At 35.8% G+C, this 25,527-nt stretch overlaps 1 protein-coding gene across 1 annotated transcript in view; it reads right to left on the bottom strand.

Annotated features, from left to right (window-relative positions):
* Positions 1-2,347: 2,347 nt before the first annotated feature.
* The window catches only part of LOC139142612 (uncharacterized), a 30,281-nt gene continuing 7,101 nt past the window's right edge, over positions 2,348-25,527 (bottom strand). Inside the window, exons 3-11 of the mRNA XM_070712618.1 lie at positions 17,461-17,523; positions 16,223-16,422; positions 12,112-12,754; positions 11,591-11,664; positions 10,893-10,976; positions 10,571-10,703; positions 9,821-9,940; positions 5,032-5,162; positions 2,348-3,332 (exon numbers count right to left, since the gene is read on the bottom strand). Of these exons, the coding sequence (XP_070568719.1) occupies positions 3,174-3,332; positions 5,032-5,162; positions 9,821-9,940; positions 10,571-10,703; positions 10,893-10,976; positions 11,591-11,664; positions 12,112-12,754; positions 16,223-16,422; positions 17,461-17,523 (1,607 nt within the window). The 3' untranslated portion in view covers positions 2,348-3,173. The remainder of the gene's footprint in view (positions 3,333-5,031; positions 5,163-9,820; positions 9,941-10,570; positions 10,704-10,892; positions 10,977-11,590; positions 11,665-12,111; positions 12,755-16,222; positions 16,423-17,460; positions 17,524-25,527) is intronic.

Genomic DNA, 25,527 nt, shown 5'->3' on the forward strand with positions numbered 1-25,527 from the left:
TTTAATACAAGACATTTATTGACCATATTCATAATTTCTAGACGAATATAAATTGCTCGCCGGACCCTGTGGTTGAAATGATAGTAAATATGTACTCTGACGCAGAGTCAAACTACATGAGAGAACAATAGTGTGTGTACGTTTTGTCTGCAGATTTGAGAAGTGAATCATAAATGTACGGTAGACTGAGTGGATTAGGAATGTGATACAGAATGATATTTTAATTGCTTTCATTTTATTTACTGCAAACACATTAGCTCCGATTTTAAATCACTGCAAAGAAAATCATGTCAGTGTTCTGTATATCAAGATCTGACTGACTACTGCAAAAAGTTGAGAATCCTTCTGTTTATAATATATTTGGTTTGCAGATACATCCTGAGTCGGATATGAGATTTCGTTTAAATAAACATATTTATTCTGAAATGCATTTAAGCTAGGTTGAAAGATATGAAAATGGTGAAAAGAAAAAAATCTTGTAACAGTCAGTCCTCTGACTTTTAATATTTGATATATTGCACTGTAAAATGTAGATCAATGTAAATTTTTCATTTCTATTGCAATATATGTAGTTTTCAATTTTCAGTGACCTTTTTACTGAATTTACATATAAAATATGTTCCCCAGAAGTGACAACCAGATTCTGTTGAAATTTGATTGGCAGGTTTTTACAGGTGTTGTTACATATTACATCTATTAAAATTTAAATGTAATGTGTGTATTACAATTTTCAGAACAGTGAAGTGTCTGACTAAAAGATGACAAAAGTTTGTGTATTGAACCTACATGTATGTACCAATAATCACTACGTAATATTGTTTTAAATCTAATTGTTGTCAATAATACACGTCAAATATTCATTTATTGTACCAGCGGTAAATTGACTGGCTAGAGACAAGGCTATGCACTTTTGTGTAGATGACAACAAAATTAGCAACATTATAATTCCTGAGAATATTTCAATGAAATTTGATTGAAAAATTTCTGTTAAGAAATCACCCAATTATAGCTTTAACTTTGTTTTCCAGGTTCCCAGGTCCTTTAAAAAGTGACCCTAGTGGACAATACAGTATAGCTCCCTGTGATATTTACGACAATTAAGATAATAGGTCTGGCTGTTTTGTCGATTAAGGGAATACTGATGAACATGAGACATATTTGAATATCTGAAGCAAATTTCTGAATGTGCTGTAAATTAACTTTGGGGATGGGAAAGTCAAACCTATTATCTTTAGCATAGACTGTACATCGGTGCTGGCTGTGACTGCTGGCACACTTTGCCCAACTTCTAGTATTTAACCATAGCTCAACTGTCCAGACAAATGTTTTATTTGGCCAAAACCAGAAAAAATTCCCCAAAAATATGTCTGCAAGTTTTATGATAATGCAACAAATCTGAGTCAGGTCAATTGGACAAAGAAATTCTAAGAGGATGATTTATGGAATTTTTTAACAAAGAACAGTAAAAATTACCTCAAAAATAAAGTTTTGCCTTTTTTTCATAATTTTTGTACAAAACTAATACAGATCATCCATATGGACCTCAATATTAAATGTGAAAGCTAATTATCTGATGAGCAGCTTTAGAGAAGAAGGTTTTTCTACAATAAACAGAAAAAAGTTGCCTTAAAAATACAAATATGCAAATTCCACCATGATTTGAATACAGCTTGCTGTATTGAAATCAGGCCACTCTAAGGAACCTTAATACAATGTTTAAAACCAAGGAGACAAGTAGTTTTAAAGATGATTTTTTGACCAAAAACAGGAAATTTGTCTAAAAAATACTGATATATGAATTTCACAATAATTTTAAGAGATCTGACTGAAGTCACCCCTAGCTACCTGCATATTAAGTTTCATAGCAATCCAACAAATCCAAGCGGGTTCAGACCAAAAGGAAAAATCGCTCAAAAACACAAATACATGTATTCAAATTTCACAACAACTTGAAGAAACCTGACTAAAGTCACCCCTAGAAACCTGCATATCAAATTTCAAACCAATCTAACAAGCTGTTTCAGAGAAGAAGCTTGGGATGCAAAAAGTTAATGGATGACAAACAACGGACAATGGCAAGACATCACAACAGACAACCATCCATTTTGACAAGCTCTGTGTCAATGACACTGAGCTAAAAGGCTGACTAGTGTCTAGTAAGAGAATGAGTTTATTTGATACAGTTGTAGGTCATATCAATATCAATAGATGGTGATAAAAAATAGCAGCCCAGAGTCATTGCCACTACTTTTGAGTCACAGACTGACAGCCAGATGTACATACATTAATGTACAAACATATTAATTACATACACACAGACATCATGTACTGACAACAAAGACACTGATAAAAATTGGAGCTCAGTGTCATTGACAAAATTTTTTGAGTTTTGGATTGACAGCCAAACTTACTTATACTTACTTTACTAACTTACAAATATACATACATACATGCATACAGACAGACAGACAGATAGACAGACACTGACACTGGATTTTCAAAGCATTAGATACGGTCATTTTGTCAAATACATATGACATTAGGAGCTTAAACTATAAAATTACCTAAGAAGATATTTATACACTCAATAATGTCATTACTATTTCTTACCAAATGCAACCTGACATAAGGAAATGTAAACATGTCCACACACAAGCTTAAAATAAAGATATTAAGATATGAAAGATAAATTAGCACCATTGAAATATACCATTCCTGAGAACTTTATTCTACTACAGGCCATTGTCATTGAGAAATTTTCAATATATATCTCATTTCAAATACAAATATAAAATTAATTGTGAATGGAAATATATACATTTTTTCTTCTTCACAAGATTTTTATCAATACTATTATTTATAAAAAGAAGCAATGCAATATTTTTTTTCGAAATATCACTTTTGCTATCGTATACAAATAGCCCAAATAAATAAATAATAACAGTGTCATTGACCTCGATGGGACTCTTGTGATTTAGATATCATGATTGCCAATGGAATGGTGATATAGAATGTGAATGATTTAGTCATGAATATTCCTCTGTTGATAATCACTTGGTTTGATCATATCTCTCTTTCTCTCAGTCAGTGTGTCATTAGAGATCAAGGGAGCTCTCTACAGCGTTAACAGCCAAGCACAATTCTATATCAAAACTCATTCGAGATTTTGTTCTTTAATGCTGGTTACTTGAAAGAAGTTTTTCCGTATCAGCAGGATTCAACTCTCTGTTCATACACTCATTGATTTCACCATCATCTTCTTCTTTCTCCATCTTAAGCCACCAGTATCTCTCTATGGAAACCAGCCGTTTCCATGACAACACGATCATCAACTGGAAATGAAAGAATGAGTCAATCCAATTGTAAGTAACAGATCATGAAAAGCATTTCTTTCAACTGTAACTAATGATACATCCAAAGATCAAGATACACGTATTTGGCAGCTGAGTTATAAACTTTTGTGAAATCTTGGCAGATATAAGCTGAGCTTTTTCTGCTGAATATCGGAAGATTCACCCTGTATAGTAGATGTAATTTGGAGGAGGTACCGATACAGTCGGACAGCCAAGCCCTCATTTGCATAGACACTATCAACTGAGCCACGTCTGAATATACTGTAAAACGGGCGATTTGGAGTACTTTTTCCGTTGAAAAAATAATGTACAAAATGCGCTCAAAAATAAGTGACAATTACCATATATGTAAATTACATGTTGAACTATGCTGCTCAGTGATTTTATTCCAAAATCTATTGTTAGTTATTTTGTAAAATGATGTCAAACTCAGCCCTTGCTTTGACTCAAATCCGCTGGCCTGGTTCTGAGCAATTTACCGCAAAACCAGAAAGATATCAGAACTAAGAATTAGCAGAGAGGTAGTTCCATATAACCTCTATTGAAATGGGTACTTTCTAAATTTTTAAATGCTTGTGTTATGGTAGGTGTCAAAATTAATGATCTGATTTTCCTACGAACTGAGAGGCTGCGCTGGTAGCCATCCTGGTCTAAACAGACTAGCGACCATGGCACGCAGGCCAAGACCTCTATTGTTATATCAACGTGACGTTACCCTCTGTGTACGCTAAAGTATTTTTCAGGCGATTTTAAATTAAAATTAGTGATAGTTTTGAGTGCAAGATACAAGTGCGTTTTCAGTGGTCTGCAATTTGACCAGAGCATTAAAGCTACACTAGCTGTATCTTTTAGCATTATTTTTATGATTTTACTTTCAAGCTAAAATAACTTTGTGAGAATGTAATTATTTAGGTGTGTGTATACACTTATTATTAACTACCAGCTGAGACTGTATGTGCAATTTTGATCAAGAGAAAGGTTACACTGTGATTAAATGTTTGCCTAAACATTAAATCGCAGCCCCATGCAGAACAGCAAAAACCATGGATACTGTGCATATCTGCACTGAAATTTTCACATGAACTGCACAGAGTAGTCCAATGTAATGCATAGGGATGAATGTTTTAAACTGTGACATTGAATGTTCTGTTGCCTTTGTAATATTACCAACTTTGAAAATGTCGGGAAATCAAAATGACCATTAACATTTGAATTTACAAGTGAAATGTTTCACAAAGAAATGATTTCCTAATGCAGTAAAAGCCCGTATCCCTTCAGAGGGTAGAATTCAGGGAAAACCAGGGGAGAATAGGAAGATATTTTGAGGTCAACAAATTTCAAGAGTTACAGCTAGTGGGGCTTTAATTTTGACATCTACCCTAACACAAGATTTATAATATTCAAAATTTAGATGAATATGTGCCTGGGGTTAGAAACAATATTTCTGCCAAGTTTGAAGACTGCAAAGCGACTCTAGAGTATTTGGTGATTTTTTGAAAAATACCTAATTTTCGAGCTCAGCGTACACAATGGATGACATGACATTTGATATTTTAATAACAATAGGCAGAGGCCGTGGCTTGCCTGCCATGGTCACTAGTCTGGTTAGACCCGATAAAAAATACTAAGCAGTAGATGATTAACTTGCATGGTACCAGAAGTAGACAATAAAACTTACCAGGAGCAGGATAAGAAAGCCTTCCATGACACCAAAATTGACATAAAGTATATGGAGAGCTCCACTGCCCCATAAAGGACCAAGTATAGTACCAATTCCATCAATTGCACGTCTTATGCCTTGACTAAAACCTTAACAATAAGAATAAAAAACAGCGTCAAGTTATACTCTATAAAACTGCCAGTACATTTTAAAAGATGGCACTGTTGAATTCTGTTTTGAAGAAGATAGTAGGTGCTGCGGTGCAAGAGTTTTTGATGTGGACAGACACAAATACACTCATTCATACATACATACATACACACATACATATATACATACATACATACATACATACATACATATATACATACATACATACATACATACATACATACATACATACGACATATATACATACAGACAGACAGGCAATTTTTCCAACCCATAAGAATAGCTTCCATTAGTAGTCGCGCCAGCGGCTTACTGACTACGCATGCGCTTATTCATAATATACTATGCGAGTAACCGGAAGTGTACCCTTCTTTCTCTCCTTGGGCGCCGCCATGTTTTTTTTTTGAGTACTCGTAAATAAACAAATACGAACAAATTACTATGATATAACATGCCTTTTATAAAATATACCTCTTTTATTAGCCAGTAAATGTTATTATACACCTTGTCGCTGATACAAGTATCGTTGATATAGATAAACGGAGAAAACTGTCGTGCATATGAACGGGGGCATACGCAAAGAATGCTGGGATTGAATATAGAAGAGCGCCCCCTGTGTCAATAATTAGATTCAAAAATTGCAAGTTTTTAGACGGAACGCTATAGTTTTCAGCTTGCAAGTGGAAGGTGGGCAGTGCGGTTACCATTGCAATGATAATTATTGCATAATACGTTCCTTGTTTAATGCCATAGGCTGTTATCATTGTAAAAATTGCCAATTTTTGTCCAAAATTTTTACACGCTACAGAAAATCTATACCTGCCCTGCTGCAGGGTTTGACGTCGTGTAAGTACGTGAACTGCTTCCATCAGAGGGAAACTGGGCATAGTTGTTATATAAACGTTTATGAAGTAACAATTACAGTTTATCATGAATCAATACAAATAACATTGCCAATCTTAACCCCTGGCGCGACACCAAGGGCTGAGCCCTATATAATAGTCGCGCCAGCGGCTTACTGACTACGCATGCGCTTATTCATAATATACTATGCGAGTAACCGGAAGTGTACCCTTCTTTCATGGGCGCCGCCATGTTTTTTTTTTGAGTACTCGTAAATAAACAAATACGAAACAAATTACTATTATATAACATGCCTTTTATAAAATATACCTCTTTTATTAGCCAGTAAATGTTATTATGCACCTTGTCGCTGATACAAAATATCGTTAATATAGATAAAGGGAGAAAACTGTCGTGCTATGAACGGGGGCATACGCAAAGATGCTGGGATTGAATTATAGAAGAGCGCCCCCTGTGTCAATAATTAGATTCAAAAATTGCCAGTTTTTAGACGGAACGCTATAGTTTTCAGCTTGCAAGTGGAAGGGGGCAGTGCGGGTACCATTGCAACGATAATGATTGCATAATACGTCCTTTGTTTAACGCAATAGGCTGTTATCATTGTAAAAATTGCCAATTTTTGTCCAAAATTTTTACACGCTACAGAAATTCTACACCTGCCCTGCTGCAGGGTTTGACGTCGTGTACGTACGTGAACTGCTTTCATCAGAGGGAAACTGGGCATACCGTAGTTGTCATATAAACGTTTATGAAGTAACAATTAGTATTTTTCATGAATCAATACAAATAACATTGCCAATCTTAATAACCCCTGGCGCGACACCAAGGCTGAGCCCTATATAATATTATTACATTATATACATATATGGCCATATGGGAGCTAAAAAGTGGCCATCTGGCAGTCATTTTGGATCATACCACAAAACTGGGTATAAGTTACAGTGTATATAGTTTGTCTTGATGCCAAGTTTGAAAAACATTTAAAACATATCTGATTAATGGCTATAGACAAGAAAATATGAGAAAACAAGTCATCGTTGATGACACAGTCCCCACTTGTTAATGGGTGCTTTGATTACAGGTCCTCAGAGAGGATAGAGTCCTCTTCATTAGGTCTGTGATAAAAATACTTTTGAATAAATTCGCTTGATACATGTCTGAGTTGTAGTTCAGGAAATGAAAAAATCATAATAAAATGGCCACATGGTGGCCATATTGGATCGAATCACAAAACAAATCAATGTGCATATGTATGACATAGGTCAATGTCCTTGTACCAACTTTGAATACAATTGGTTGAGATATGCCTGAGTTATGGCTCTGTACATGAAAAAATCGTAACAAAATGGCCGCACGGCGGCCATATTGGATCGTATCACAAAACAAATTGATGTGTATAGCTATGACATTGGTCAATGTCCTTGTACCAACTTTGAATAAAATCGGTTAAAACATGTCTGAGTTATGGCTCTGTATATGAAAAAATTGTAATAAAATGGCAGCCTGGCGGCCATATTGGATCGTATCACAAAACAAATTGACGTGCATATCTATGACATTGGTCAATGTCCTTTTACCAACTTTGAATAAAATAGGTTGAAACATGTCTGAGTTATGGCTCTGTACATGAAAAAATCGTAATAAAATGGCCGCCTGGCGGCCATATTGGATTGTATCACAAAACAAATTGACGTGCATATCTATGACATTGGTCAATGTCCTTTTACCAACTTTGAATAAAATAGGTTGAAACATGTCTGAGTTATGGCTCTGTACATGAAAAAATCGTAATAAAATGGCCGCCTGGCGGCCATATTGGATCGTATCACAAAACAAATTGACGTGCATATCTATGACATTGGTCAATGTCCTTGTACCAGCTTTGAATAAAGTCGGTTGAAACATGTCTGAGTTATGGCTCTGTACATGAAAAAATCGTAATAAAATGGCCGCCTGGCGGCCATATTGGATTGTATCACAAAACAAATCGACGTGCATCTGTATGACATATGAAGTAATCCTTGTACCAAGTTTGAATGAAATCACTTCTTGCATCTCTGAGATATCTGCGTGAACGGACGGACGCACGCACGGACGCACACACGCACGCACGCACGCACGCACGGACGCACACACGCACGGACATGACCAAACCTATAAGTCCCCCCGGACGGTGTCCGTGGGGACTAAAAATCACCGCCAGGCAGCCATATTTGATCATATTGTAAAACATATTGACCTGCACATGTATGCTAGAGTGCATCCTTGTGACGAGTTAGTAAGAAACTGACCACTGCATGTCCGACATATCTCTGCGGACAGACAGACGGATGCATGGACAGATGTTTGTATGCATGGAACAAAATCTATCAAGTCTCCCAAGACTTCGTCCAAGGGCAAATGATGATAAATCACAAGGGTAGACACATGGTATCGCACTGATTTATGAAAATGGACTCAGATTTGGGTACAGATTCAGGATATTAAATCACTGAATTCCAAGAAATTCTCCTGCGTATTGGAAAGTATCATACAATGATTTCTCATGCATATGTAAGTTATAGTGTGTTGTCCTTGCGCCTATTTTAAAAGAAATTAGTCAAGGAATGTCTGAGTAACAGCTGTGCACATGAAAATGCTAAGTTTGAATGACATCAGTCGAGGCAGGTCTACATACCGATAATTTATAATAGCTATATGAAAAAATGGAAAATGGCAACCTGCATGCAGCTATTTTTTTTATACCATAAAACCAATCAATGTGCATATATAATATTATATAGGGCTCAGCCCTTGGTGTCGCGCCAGGGGTTAAGATTGGCAATGTTATTTGTATTGATTCATGATAAACTGTAATTGTTACTTCATAAACGTTTATATGACAACTATGCCCAGTTTCTCTCTGATGAAAGCAGTTCACGTACTTACACGACGTCAAACCCTGCAGCAGGGCAGGTATAGATTTTCTGTAGCGTGTAAAAATTTTGGACAAAAATTGGCAATTTTTACAATGATAACAGCCTATGGCGTTAAACAAGGGACGTATTATGCAATAATTATCATTGCAATGGTAACCGCACTGCCCACCTTCCACTTGCAAGCTGAAAACTATAGCGTTCCGTCTAAAAACTTGCAATTTTTTAATCTATTATTGACACAGGGGGCGCTCTTCTATAATTCAATCCCAGCATTCTTTGCGTATGCCCCCGTTCATATGCACGACAGTTTTCTCCGTTTATCTATATCAACGATACTTTATATCAGCGACAAGGTGTATAATAACTTTACTGGCTAATAAAAGAGGTATATTTTATAAAAGGCATGTTATATCATAGTAATTTGTTTCGTATTTGTTTATTTACGAGTACTCAAAAAAAAAACATGGCGGCGCCCAAGGAGAGAAAGAAGGGTACACTTCCGGTTACTCGCATAGTATATTATGAATAAGCGCATGCGTAGTCAGTAAGCCGCTGGCGCGACTATTATCATTGTACCAAGTTTCAAAGAGATAGGCCTGAGCATGTCTGAGATATCAATGTGGATGCAAGGACGCATGGCACCAAGTCTGTAAGTCCCGTGGACAAAACTATTACACTAAATAACAGACAAAGACACGATACTTGGTCTGAAGACACTTTTTCTGTTTCTAAAGTCAAGTAGTTATGTTTTCCTGTCTGTCTCTCTGATTCATTTGGTTCAGTATTAAAAATTTTAGGGTACTGATGACACACGATGAATGATAGAACTTAATAGGAAAGTGAAATAATCTCACCTTGAGTTCTCTCTGTGGTAATTTTGGAGTAGAGAGAAACAACAACAGCGGCAAAAAATGGTAAACCAGCAATGTCAAAGAATATTGCCACGAGAATCAGAGGTAAGATGCCTGGTTCCTCTACAAACAAACAAACAAACAAACAAACAAAAATTATGCGTTCCAAGTCACACTTAATTGCTGTGCATCAGCTAGAGTGCAAAAGGAAGTAAAATAACATCATGGCTGAGATAATCTGAGTTTATTAGTTCATGTAAAACAAGTAAATTCTAGAACTTTTGGTTTTATGACTGTATTTAGTAATGATTCCCAACTGAACAGTGATTTCCATTTTACTATTCCAGATGATAAAATTGTAAACAGTCTACCGGTATACTAGTGTATTCCTTTACATCATCTGTAAGTTAAACCATCATCGTTTTAATAAAGGCTGAACACAGTCATATGTAAATCTGCAATAGCAAAGATAACCTGGATGAAAACTGATGTATTTAACTTTGGAAAGCAAGCATCCTACAAAACATCAATGTCAATTTCTCAATTGGTAATTTATAAATGAAATCATAAGTCATATCCATCCAATGATCTTCAATCATTGGATTGATTTAATGTTTATATTGATTGAGCAACTCATACCATGTGTGGCAGTGAATGGTTTTAGAGACATACCTGGAATTGCAGTGGGTACAAAATACAATATCCAGGAACAACTCATACCATGTGTGGCAGTGAATGGTTTTAGAGACATACCTGGAATAGCAGTTGGTACAAAATACAACATCCAGGAAATGGAGACCAGTGTCAAGAGAACTCCAACTAGAAGTAGTTTACGATCTTCAAATCTTTTACTCAGGAAATGGACACATGCGTACACGACAAGAATCTGTGGCAAGAAAGATATGTTACGTTAGAGACTAGAAAAAGCTATCAAAACAATAGTTTCAAGATCATTAAGCTTGATGAAATATTGATCATTATAAACTTTACTACAACACATTTTGGATTATCTATCAATGTTGGTTTTGATGCAGCCTAAATTGTCTGTGATTGCAAACATGGACAGAAATCTTACCTCAACACCAGCACCACAGAAGACTAAACTGTTTTGAAATTCACCAAAATTTAAATAGGTGCGTGTCATGGGAGTTAATATTGTCTGAAGAAAAAAAAAAATAATACATTTAATTAATTCATGAATACTGTTTTATTGCACTGGTGCTCAAATTATTGCCAACTACACAGTTTGAATACATTTATACTCAATAACCATACACATTGAAATTTTAAACGTTGGTTTACAATATCATGTAAAATGAGAAATGGAAGCATCGGCTTAGAGTGTACAAATTACACTCATAAAGTCTATTTGCCATTTTAAATGAATGAATAAAAGGGGCAGACATATCTACAGTGAGCTGGCAGCTAGATAATGCTCACTGGCCATTCTGCTTGTTCACTATCCCAAGGTAGGAAAGTCTCTGGACAACTCCCCTGCCACTTATGCAATGTGTGTATACGCAAGTTTCAAGTTGAATTATCCTTCACAATAATGGTGATTGTACACTGGTGTTAGCTGAAGAGTGTATGGCGTCAGTTACAAATACAGTGTTTCACCCAAATTGAAGAAGATATTAAATTGGTTTTGTAGGTCCTCCTCTTAATCACGGTAAATGCAAGGGCTATTTGTAGTATGAGAAATTAGCCAAGCATGTCCAATTCTCATGGAATGAAAGACAACACCATAAACAATTTGATATCAAAAAAGCTTACCTCCAAACAGGTTTGATTGAAAGACAGGAAAAACTGAGCAGTCAGTAAAACAACAACTTGATCACGGAAATATTCTGCAAATGATAACATCTTGATTAAATTTTTCAATATCACCCTTTTCTGTCATGTTTAGTAATTTTAGAATGTTTAGAACTTCACTGATTATGAAAACATGTTCAGAGAGACATTCAAATTTGAAAACCAAATCATACTCTGTAAATTTGCCTAAGAATTTTTTTCGACTGCAGCCTGAACTCTCCCTTGATGGAAGGTTATCTTGTGTATAATAGATGTGGAGCTATAATTTTTTCCAAACTTGCAATGTAGGTTTGCTTTTCTTTTATAACATATGGTCAACCAAAATCCAAGTAATGCTTGCATGTACACTTCATCAATATTCATTTTCAATTAAATTCATCAATAATTACACTACATGTATAAGAATTTAATCCCTTCAGTAAAAATTACTCAGCCAGCTGAAATTCTCTGGTATTTGCATTAACAATGTTGAGTACATGTACCTTTGCACATGGTCCACTTTCCTGGATAGATGTCTGAGCCATATCGGTCAGAGAATGCCTTCATTTTTTCAAATTCTGAGTTTTCTTCAACAGGCAAAGATGCAGCAGGCCCATTCATTTCTGGTTTATTTGTTCTGCTAGGTGAGTTGTTTGTTGTTGTTGTTGTTACTGACACTGCTGTTGTTGTTGTTGTTTGATAACAAAATTGTCCATCATCACTGATACCCTGTCCATCATCACTGACACATTCTCTTGAATATGAATTCACAATGGCACTGTCATCCTGATCCTCTGTTCCAAGTTGTCCATCTACTCTATCATTTACAACCTGCTTATCCTTCCCATGTGGAATCAAAGACTCACACAGAACATTTGGTTCTTGAAAACTAGAGCTTAGATATGTTGGTAAGTGAGGAGGTGTACTCTGAACTGATAACTGAAATGGCAGTCTTGAAGGGGAGTCTTCCATGCTGCAATCATGTACAGTAGTCACTAAGTCTTCTTTCTCATCTTCTCTGCAGTTTCCATCCTGGATTTGTTTCTCAGCTATCAAGATTTTCTCTTGCTCTTCAAGATTTGGTAGATCATAATACATGAAGATGATGATGATATTCATGGCCAGCCACATCACACACATAAATATCTAATGATAGGATTTATTTGAAACAAATAGTGTCAGTGACACAAGACTCCCATTTTGATCACAATCTAATGATATTAAGGCCAAACAAAAAATTGTGCTGTTCTGATAACCTGCTACCCTATTTTTCACCTGCAGACCGTAAACTTTTTTGAGCTCTAAACACAGAAGTAAAAAATACCGTCAAGGACAGTGTGCTCACAATCGGTTTGAATTGGTCCATTCGAGAAATATTTAAACCAGGAAAAACAAGAATGACAAATGTAAATAAGGTCTCCAACTTAGGTACTGGAGGTCATCTTTAGGAACATGCATTTCAAGCAATGGGACAAGCAGATCCTAAATACAAATGCCAACAACAAAAAATACCGCAATTATACGGTGTCGCTCAAATTTGATCAGTATATACCAAAGATCAACAATAAGTGTTATTTCTATCTGTTCAGTGCAGGAAAATTATACGTTTATGTTATGACAATTTCTGCACAGTACAACCAGAAAAACAACAAGAAATATTTAAACCAGAAAATTAAGAATGACAAAAGTAAATAAGGTCTGAAACTTTAGATACTGAAGGTCAACTTTAGCAACATGCATAGCAGAGAATCTTTCTACCATGGATGTACAAAAATAGACATCCATATGGTTTCAGCAGATCTGTTAATATGTCACAGTTCATAAACAATGACAGGAAATGAACAATTAGCTGTTTCAGTTACTGCTACCACTCTCAAACATAATAGGTACCCTGCATACAAATAGGTTAAAGGTCAAAATCCTCTTATTCAGATGTGTGGGCTGATTCAGTTCACTGCCACCACTCCTGCACACTTGCAGTATTTCCCTTTTTCTTACCTCATTTGCACATTTTTGACACTGATGTGTTCATTTGAACAAATTCACATCTCAACCCTACATCTACCTGTACACCAAATACTGAGACGGTAGCTTTGGCGGTATGGATGCCTTTGTGTGTGACGGACATACATCCGCACATACCCACAAATATACAGACATACAGACGCCACTCAGACTCATCATATAAGCTCTTTTTGGTATTTATATATAAAACCAAATATGAGCTAAAAATAGACAGAGAAGGCTTGATGAAAAGAAAAGGTGGGAGTGGTTAAAAAAATGTACAAGGGATCTGGTAAAAAGGTAATTTTACCTCATTAATCTTCTAGACCCTACCCCCTCCTGAATATCAAATGTTCCACTCCTTGGTATTACATAAGACCAGCTGTACAAGATGACAGGAAATGTATTTACAACCTTGGGGATTTTTTAATTAATGCGATGAGTGTTATCATTCTAATGTAAACAGCACTTAAGTTAGTTACAGATAGTGAAATGCCTTCCACTGTGAGTGGTGATTACAACATCTGGAATTATCCTGAATCCAAATTTCTCATCAGTTCTTGTATGTCTTACATAGAAAAGTTGCAAAACTTGGTCCACAATGAAAAAAATCACCTCAGCTTTGTTTTCTGGATCAAATTTTCCTACAAATTGATACCAAATATGACAAAATTATGTTCACAGCCTTCGAAACTTTCACAACATATCCTGGATTGGTGTTGGTCCTAAAATATACAAATTTGGGGGTTTCCCAACACTTTGGGCAGAAAATTTATCTAATAACATCCCTTGGGACTTTATACCAAATTACAAAGTTATCAAACAAGTAATTTTGAGAACAAGTTTTCTCGACCAAAAATGACAATATTGTCTTAAAAATACAAATTTGTATATTTCAGGACAATTTCCACATATCTAACTATTGTCATCTCTGTACGTCTGTGTACCAAATATAAAAGCTGTCTGTCCAGGGGCTTTAAAAAAATATTTTTTACAATTTTTTGACCAAAAATTACAAAAATTGCCCCAAAACTGTAATTTTTTAAATTTTGTCGTAATTTCAACAAATTAGAAGAGTAACACCCTCGCAAAGATCAAATCCAAATTTGAGAGCGATTGGGCTGGCGGTTTCAGAGAAGAAGAATTTTTACTGAAAATGAGAAAAATCACCAAAAACTTCAGCAAAAATACAAAATTAAGGATATCTTCACAATATTCATAAAACTGTATAAGGGACACCTAAGGTACTTGCACACAAATTTTCAAAGCAATCAAAACAGCGGTTCTCGAGTTATTAATTCTTGACCATTTTCACATTTTGTAAGCTCATTTGCATAATTTTGGCAATGCAGACTTCATTTGAACAAAATCCAATCTATAGCCCAGGATGCATCCACACACCGAATACCAAGCTGAAACGTGCAGCGGTTTGCGTGTTTTTGATGTTGACGGACATACTGTACGTACGTACATACTTACATACATACATACATACATACATACATACACACATACATACAGACGCCATCGACTTCAGCTTATACGATAAACTCACATTGGTATAACCAAATGTGAGCTAAAAATTAAGAACGAAAACACCTGTAAAATTACGCTCTAGTTACTTGGCATTTGATTTTTGCTTAAACGAGGGTATCGTTGTTTTTTTTCCTTTTATATGTATGGTACACTTTTCTGGAAATGTTGAGGCCAGTGTTTGAGCGCCCTGAACCCCTGAAAAATGCATATTTAAAAATAGAAATACTTTGGGAAAAAAATTCATGCTGACCTACCTACCCTATTTTTGAAGACTATGTTATTGGAAAAGCACAATTTATGTTTTTGGCCTAATATGACCTATTTCTATCTCAAAGTCACACATTGGATAGTATTTGATGTGCATTCATTTATAGCCAAGCATTAGGCAAACTTACAAGGTATTCGCTGCTCTCACAATTACAATTTACCATTTAAAAAATTTAGTATCACTCATTTCACTTAAAATTTAATAGATACAATAAGTAATTTATTGCATCTAACCTTGCTGCTTAAAATTGATAAAATTATGAAATTTATTTGATTGTAGACAAAATCTATAACACTACCTTCAATATTGTTTTCTAATGAATTTTTTACGCTAACCCTACATACCCTATTTAAAACCTTCCAACCCTAAATTTTTTTCTCTTTTTCTAACATCAAGCATGATTTTGTAGAATTTTACTGTTTTTTGATAGGTCACACTGAAATAAAATTCTGCAGTTTACATAATAAATCCTACCTTGGGTAACTAAAAATTACAAATAAGAGGAATCTGACCAATAGTCTCCGAGTTCTAGGTTTTTTACCATTTTTATTTTTTTCAACCATATTTGCATATGTTTTGGGCTATCACTTTCATCCACTTTTGTTTTCTGCAACAATCAAAGTAATCCAGCAAGTTTGCTACAAATTTTACGTGTCAGCTTGAGTGTATGTCTAACATGACTACACTGCATTACGATGACAGCAAAAATTATAGTATTTTGTACCTGCAAACTTAAATTTCAATATCTCAAAGACTAGATTCATTACACTCAACAAAATGCTCTTCAGTAAAGAATGCATGCTTACCCCAGGTGAAGTATATCTATTGACATGCCAGGGTCCCAGGTAAAAATCCACTGATTCCAAAAAAATGTTCAAGCCGGGACCAAGGAGAAGTCCAACCTCTCTTGCTGCCATGGCAACAGTAATTGCTGCAGTTCGTTCTCCTTCTGTTGTTGTCTGTGCAATATTAGCAAATATAGCAGAGATACATCCATTTCCAACTCCTAGGATTGAACAGATGATAAAGAATCATGATGGAGCAATTGAACATTGTTCAATATTCAAATGAACATTGTTGTATTTATTGTGCCCCAATGAAAATAATTCATTGAGTAACTCGGCCGCTCATTAAAAGTGTAAATAAATAAACATGTTTTAACTTTCATCAATCGCCAACATGCCTTAGATAGTGTTTACATCAGTAGTAGGCATCCCTGGCAACCTTTGGAGTAGTCGAGTTCCGATGACACCTTCCCTCTAATTATTACGGTGAGGTTCCTTATTGCTTTGAATAATTAACGCAATACCAATTACGGAAGACTTACCCACCTCTACAATGTCAAAATTACTGGTATAAAACTTTCCCCAAATGTAAGCTAGACCTTAAACTAAAAGCAGAAGTTCTTAAGTTTTGAATTCACTGTAATTGTTCTTTGTTTGCTTTACCACTGAACCTTAGTTTTAATACAACATTTTCTATCTACATCTGAATACACATGGGAAATGAAAAGAATAGATACAAAATGCATTGTTAAAATAAACTTACTAAGCAAAAGAAACAATATCATCAATTGACAGATTGCACATTTTTGACATGTGATAGTACTCATTTTACCGTAGTAGTAGAGTTTTGCTGTCCTTTGATTGTTATTGGATCATATTGGGAGGAAGATGAATAAAATACAGCTACCGTATGTTGGTTTGAATGCCCTAAGCTTGCAATAATGGTATATTAATTTTGTTTGTTTGTTATTAATTTACTTTAGCCTTGATGCTTCGGTTTAAGTAACCACCATCTGTTATGAAAACAACAGGGCTAGCATTTCATGATAACCCAAACTTAAAATATTAGTGTAAAAATTGACTCTTCAAACAACCATTTGAAATAATACTAGAAAGAGTTGCCAATTGAAAGGAAAGTTTAACAATCTGAATAAAACGATCTTTTTTTCAAAAAATAGTTTGTGCTTATTCACCGATATACACTAGAACAGATAATATGTAGATTGCTATTATTTCTGAGAAAACTTTATATACTGTACCTGCAACTAGCCTGCTCAAAAGTATGAAATATTTGGAAATTCCAATAAAATACATGAAATTACCTGAAACAGATGGGAAAGACTGCATGTAGTACCGTGAGCCAGACCCCCAAAATTGGTCGATTGGTACCATTTGGGTGGGCAAATTCCCCCATACATTTTCTGAAAGCCAGAAATCTGAACTTTCTGAAAATCTTTGGTGGACATGTCTCAGAAGTAGCTTTCTGTCTCAAAAGTTGTTGTCAAGGCAACCATACTAAAAATCTTAAAAGTTAAGAATACTATACAAACTGACTATTTAGTGAACAGCAAAAGATATTTACATGATTTCATGACACATACTGGTACCTCACATTATGGCCTTTCAGTTGACCCCATGACCTTGAACATTCTGGGTCAAGGTCAATAGGTCATGCCCATAACATCTCGGAATTTCTGTAAAATCAAGCATTTTTCACAAATACTTTTCTGCTACGTTTACATAACATATAATAGAAACTCAAAAACTTGCTCAACAATAGCCACAGATGTGTGCTCTTTGAAATTAGTATGTTTTGTATCAGGGATGATGTCATTAGTGAGTAATTACCAAGGCAACATATGTGTGTTTTCAGTTATGCATGTAGCCTATGAGCCAGACCCCAAATTTTGTCAATTTGCTTCCATTTGACTCGAGTGGGGAACAAAGCAGCCTTTTAAACCTGAAAATCTGAATTTTGAGAAAATCTTATTGGACAGTTTGCTGAAAACGCTTTCATTGTAAATATTGTTGTCGTGGAATCAGCATTCAAAAGCAATAAAATTAAGCATACTGTGTAAAATAGATTATCAAATACACGACAAAAGATATTTGATTGATTTAAGGATGCATATCAATAGTTCGCATTGCTTCTTAATTGACCCTTGACCTTTAGATTTGTAGGTCAAGGTCAATAGGCATTGCCTTCAGCAACTTAGAAATTGTTTAAGGTGGGATTTTTTTTGCAAATAGCTTTGCAACATTTTTACCAAACCAAAAAGTACAAACATGAAAACCTATGGTCAGCTATAAGAGCTAATGCGATCTCTTTAAAATACTAGTGTTTTTTATCATATACCTTGTTGACAGGGCGGCAATCACCACAGCAACCATCAATGCATTTTCAGATACAGTAATAGAGCGACATTGGACATACCTTTGCATGTATATAATGGTTATAAAATCTTAACTTTTGTGTGCTAAGTACACAGCAATGTCAACTAAAGTCATATCGACAGTAAAAGAGGTCAAAAGGCAAATATACGTAAGTGTATTTGATTGTTTAAAAACAAAATTTGGCAAAGTTTTATGGTTTGTTTTCATGATTGAAGTAACATGTTCACTTATCAAAAATGAGTATCTGTGTCGGACCAACGTACATGTAGTTAGTGGGAGATGATTATAAGCTTGTCAACGAGTGGACAAGTAGTCTGATCTCAAGAGATACCGATATACTATAACTTTTTCCGGATATTATGTTGAGCTACCCTGTATCTCCAGATAAATGCTTTTGGTTGTTATTTTCCATTGGGGCGGAGCTTAGGTCACATGGGAAAAGCTTTAACAAGAGGCCTAGCAGCCGATAGACTTCTGCTGTTATGTATTGCTTAAAAATAAAAAGGTCAGGTTTTGTTTGTAAATAAACTTTGTAATACTGATACATCTGCTTATGTTGATTTTAGGAACACTGAACAAGGACATCCTTGCAAATGCATGTATTACTATTATATAATAATGGGCTCTTGTTTTTCATCTCTACCACAAATATGCAAGTATCAGCAAAATTTGAAGAAACTGAAATACCGTAAAATTCCCAATTGAGGCCGCACCTCTAATTGAAGCCGCACCCTGACTTTGAAACATTGTCTTGGCTCATTGTTTGCCCATTTGGGGTTTTTGAATTGTACCATAATAGAAGCCGCACCCCTTCTCTGAGCCATCATGAAACAATGCATGCTGAAATTCACACCAGCTGGCTTGCAATGCGTCATTGACTTGTGCTAATGATTGACAGGTGTCTTTCTTACAGAAAAAATACACAATAAAAAGTTCCTTTTTAACACTTCTACCATTGTGCATTTTGTCAATGATAGTAACAAAAGTACAAACAATGCCCCATGTATCGGTACGTTTGTGTGTATGTTTGAACACGGCCGAAGTTTTTGTCAGTGTGGTAAACACCGCCATAGTCAATACCTGATGCAACAATTTTGAAGCAACGGTGTTTGTGTACAAGTTAAAATAGTTGAGAGATTGAGATACCATGTTTCAAATACGTAGTTTTCATTCAATACCCACGTACCCTTACCGATGCCTGACGTACAACACCACCACCTGCATCATATTGCCATAATGAACTGCCATGCCTATACTGTACTGTGGCTGTTGAATGACCATGGTGGGTGCGTATAAGCTTGTACACGTTCCGTTTTTGATCATGAGAAAATAAAATTTGACCGCAAAATAGTTCACAAAAACATGGCAGTGAAGTTACCAAAGGTCATTCACTTGCCTTTATTGCACTATCGAGTACGAGCCACCGGTTCGGTAACACAAGACGGCTGTAAATCAAGGGGACCATATGCAGTGGACGCTTAATTTATGCTAATTTTATGCACGATTTTTTTTCAACACCATTTGATCTTCTATTGCTTTCAAAATCGACTTACACGTCCAAAGAAATTGATTGTACAATCTCTGAATACAGAAGTGACATTTTGTGAAATTTCAGCGTCCAAAACCCCTTGAAACCACTTGAAACAAAAGACATCATGCCCGCTGCTGATCAACATGGCCGACCTTAGTGAGACTATTCTATTTAGAGGACGGGGGTGACCAGGGTCAGAGAATCAAGAAAGTGCTGGAAAAACGTGTCATTTTCCTTACGATGCTGTCAAGGGAACTCCAGTTTCCCATTGTTTTAACATCTTTTAATAGTTTCCTTATTATCTAAAAGGAATTTTACCAAGTTTAACGACCAAATACACTCTCCTAACGTTTCTATATTGGAGTTACACTAGGGTAGGGACTTTTTATGCGGGTAATTTATTCACGCAGAATTCATTGGTACCAATTTGCATAACAATAGCGATTGTCCCTGCAATGCTTGGTGAGCATTGAGAAAAATATCGAAACACAGGAAATGTACGTAATTGAAGCCGCACCATGACTTCAGTGCGTGGTCCCAGGGGTCCCTAAAAATGTTTCTAATACAAGCCGCGGCTTCAATTGGGAATTTTACGGTAATACCTAGGAACCTTTAAAGATAATTGTGAGAAAATTGTGTTTTCAAACAAAAACGAAAAAAAGGCCCAAAAATTTCAAGTACGAATCTTTTCTTCTCAACTTGAATAAACCTCACTCAGGTTGTCCCTAGAAACCCACATAGGCCGAACACATTTCAAAGTTGATAAAAAGGAAGAAATGCCCCAAATATAAATATGTAAATTTCACCATGATTTGAACAAATCTAACTGAACTCAGCCAAATGAGTTGCATACCAGTATTGAAAGCAATTAGACCAGCAGTTTCAGAGAATTAAACAATTGTTGATAGATGACGGATGACGACGGACAATCCACCTATCTGATATGCTCCACGTCACTGACAGTGGAGGTAAAAACTGCGTAACTGCCTTAATTCCTGAAAAATGATCGCTGTGTCGTGAATATCTTGGTCCAGTTAGTTGCGCTGATTTAATGACTGTCGGTTTCAATGTTACACATGTTGCTACAGCAAGTAGAATTGCAACTTCAGTTCGCCTTTTTTGAATCTATCTATTCGCCTTTTGTTGAAAGTTTTGAATTTTGTCTAGGCATGTACAATACACATATCATGCGCATACAATATCCGAGTAATTAAGTAACAAAGAAATCATCAACATATAAAATAATTCAGCTTCATGCGATATTTCTTATAAAACTGGAAAAGTGAGTTGTGTAAGTAATAAAATCAAACATCTTGAAATTAAACTTCACTAGTACTCCAAGGGAGTGATTCATTTGTTGTACATCCCATTGGTTTCAAGTTGTGGTCATATACTCACTTATTTTTCAGACATGAAATTCACTTAACCTTTGGTGATTAAAATACAATTAGTCACCTCCTAAATGATCTTTAATTTAATATATATTTCAATAAAGTAAAAAAGATTAAGTGGCATTTCTTTTTTCACGCAATATCATTTTCTCGATTGAGTTTGTGAAAAATTTTGTTACATCTAACGTAATGGATGTTTCAGAGGATGTTAATCAAAACAAGCGGGCGAAAAATGTGCAAATATTACGTCCACGTATCTGCTATGGCTCATATCTTAATAAGCTCGGGGAACTCAACTTTTGGAAAGGTTTGTTCAAAGCAACCAAAATTTGCAAATTTGAAACTGTATTACATATTGTATAATCTAGACTGCGGAGAAAAAGTGTTCCCACAAGAAAACACTTAGAAGACTTGAATGTGAAAATTCAGTCAATCTACTATTAACTGCAATCTGAGTCTAGGGTGTCACAAAGGGATGCTACAAATGTAAATACTGGAGTCTATCAGAAAAAGATGTATAATTTGTGAAAAAACAAAATATGTAATAAAGGGGCTAAACACGAGAACCCCTACATCAAGCAGTAGACTTGAGGCCAAACATAAGTCTTTGGGAAAATGCTGTAGAAAGGATGATGATATAACGTCTAGGGGTATTGTAGCAGCAGAAGCACACTGCCACCTCAGCTGCTATACAGTACCCGACAGAACTAACGCAACAAAAGGCAAGCCTCGGGCAGGCCACAGGCTTGCCACAGGCCAGCTCAGGCTCACATAGGCTTGCCTGGGTCTGCTACAAAAACCCTTGATTTTACTGAATGCACAGTCTGAGCTTGTGTTTGATAGCTGGCATACCTGTACCAACATTACCTTGTCGTGATTGGCGACAGCAGATGGAAAATTTGTCGTAGCTTATGCTTCGTTGTTATAATATTCGACAAATATTCGATATAATGGCTAATATGAACACATCTTGTGAGATTGAAGGACAGCCAGGGGCGTAAACAAGTGACAAGATTGAGTTCCGTTCAGATGCAGCGCTGTGATGGAGATACTTGTAGAGTTCAGTAATTTTTCCCCACATAAATGAAAATTGGTCAAGGAAAGAAAATTGATCAAGGAAAGAGCTGATACCGTGCAACAAAATATTTGGAAAATGGAATTCCATTGTATTGTCGTAAATGTCCAGAGTCGTTCATTGCCGTCCACATGACGTTAGGTCGTTATCGTTCAGCTGTCAGTGAATCTGATTCCGCTGGAGCCATTCACGTCATTTCCAAACCCGTCGAATATGTTCTGACGAAGATTCGCCCAAGAAGAAAATATTTCCTTCCTTTGCTATATATGTCGCTTTACATTTCTGCCAAGTTTTCTTTTAAGAAGTACTCCGAAGTTTTCTTACTTTGTTCTTTACAATGTATGGACAGGCATTATTTCTCATCTCAAAATAGTATATGTCCCAGGACAATAGTAAAAAAACACCCTAGCTGTCTTTATTTTTGGGCACATTACTAACGCTAGGATTTTTTTCCAGAATCTGAATAACAGAACCATTATTGTTCACAGTTTTCCACTGACTTTTGACAGCAGGGCATGACATTTGGCACATTTTAGGTAACAGAAAAAATTGTGTAGCCTGTCCATTTACCACTCAGGCTTCCGTTAGGAGATGAAGTGTTTCTGAACGTTTATTTTTAATTTATTAAACAACAGACATCAAAACAGGTCCAATAATCATTATCATTCAAGGTAACTAAGAAATTTACCAGGTCCAAGGGATATATCAAAAAATGACAAAAGCAATGGGGTAATCTTGAACCACAAATACTTTTGGTACCACTTGTCCGGAATGGGAACACGTACCCTGCCAGCTAGCTGCCCCCATCAAAATTTACCCAAAGCGACAAATCTAATACAACGTTACTGGAAATTTAATAATATCTGAAAAACATTACGTCGATGCGCAGTTAGTTTGTTCAAGCGTTTGGTTGACAGTTGATGTCTAAATATCGATGATATAATGCGTTGATATGCAGTCAGCAACAGGCTGCCCTGGTTACATTGTCCGCTGGTTCTGTAAAATTAGATATTAAATGTCTAAACCTTCGCCAATTTCAAAAGTAAGACTTTCTACAGCTGAGTAGCATACGCACGCAGATCTAGATCGCTTAAATTTGATAATTTTCTCTTGATACATTTTCAGAAGCATTCCCTTGTCTTACTTGTTCGGCGTCGATTTTCATGATGAGCGTCCTTTTTTAGTAATCCGCGTTGAGTACCAAAGGAGCCCTATACATGTAATTATAGGAAATACGTCAATCCGAAAACCACTGGCGCAACTGGGGAAGCAACGGGTTGTCTGATGAATCTGATTAAAATCAGATGTAGGGTACGCCGACTCCTATACGGTATTCTGCTGCTATTACCTAACAGCACCAGAATACTGTTTAGACGTCTGATGTTAAGGTGGTGTGGCATGAAAAAATGTGATTTTGGGCAATTTTCACCTTTTTACATAAATCAGTACGTCATATACTACCACCTTGTGAGGATTGCCTTTACATGCATGCTTTGCGTGCAAACTATCAGACTGCTGTCTGGAAAGGAAGCCTTGCTAGTCATCCGTATATACTAAATTTTCATGAAGGGCATGGTTGGATTATTGAAGACCATTGTTTGTCAATCAAATCGATAAGGGGCATACCAGGGTTGTAGGAGTTTGAGGCATGTAGGAGTTTGAGGCATGTATTAATGTTCAAAATAGTGCAAATTTCCGCCATGTCAATGTCTGGTAAACGGAATAAGGTATACTCCGGTATATATAATCTCCTGACATATGGAAATACTGTTGAGTTTGAAGAACAGCTAGGTTACTGATGATGATGATGATGATGATGATGATGACGATGATGATGGAGAAGAAAATAATAATGAGGATCAATGTAAAGATTGTTACCTAGATATTACTACTTTCTTATGAAATGCTTTATAGTGTGTGAGTGGTGGTTGACTAATGTACGTAAGAATTACTGGTGCTGTATTTTGATAAAACGCATGCCAGGAAAACGTAGAGGATCATAGAAAGTCAACATAACATTGGTCGTTGGTCATTTGTAATTAGTAATTTAACGATGAACGTTAATATGTTTGTTTTATTTAGTGCTATTTACGTTTGATCAAGCGCGAAACAGTAGTTTTATTATTAGCTTTATCAGACACATTTCATTTTGTTATCTATCATTGATATATTTACGGCTGATGTCCAGCAGCATTAAAAACTTATTTCTGACTGGTCTATTTCTTTGTTAGATCAGGTGCGGGCCACGCATATAAAGGTATAAGTACTGGGGCTCAGTACGTTGTTCAAATTGTCACGTTAAAGTTCAGATGTCATGTCACTAATGATTTTGCATTTACGTAAACGTTCGAAAAAACATTAAAATGACACGTTTGTTTACAGTAGTATGAAAATTCTGAAGATATACATTATTGGCCAATACGTATAGCTAAAGCTAATAGCTGTTGGCTCTTAGCTAAATATAAGCTTGTTGATATTGTTATCATTGATAATTATGATGTTTAATACAAACTTGTACTATAAAATACTCCGTGTAAAAACATATACGTAACACCATAGAAATCACCATTTTATTCTACTTTTTAACCTTGTTCTTTCATTGACCTTGACCTTGGTTTGAAAAGAGCATCAGACAATGTGGTCAAATTTAATACCGGTAGAAGCCACATGTATCGTTTATCAAAGACAAGAGTGCATCTTTACTGACAAGAGTGCACCTTGCTTGAAAATGTCAAAAAGTGCACAACAAAAGAGACCTGAAATGTAAACTTTCCATGTTTTGAACTTTGACCTCATTTGGTCATGTACGCCTGACCTTGACTTTGTGGTCACATCTTGAGTGAAAGTTAGAATGTGTAACATATCCTATTTATGTTATCAATTTTGGAATGAACATTTTCATAAAGCAGGATATTCACTTTTGTATACAATTGTA

The sequence above is a fragment of the Ptychodera flava genome, chromosome 10 (genome assembly GCF_041260155.1).
Source record: "Ptychodera flava strain L36383 chromosome 10, AS_Pfla_20210202, whole genome shotgun sequence".
NCBI classification, from domain to species: Eukaryota; Metazoa; Hemichordata; class Enteropneusta; family Ptychoderidae; genus Ptychodera; species Ptychodera flava.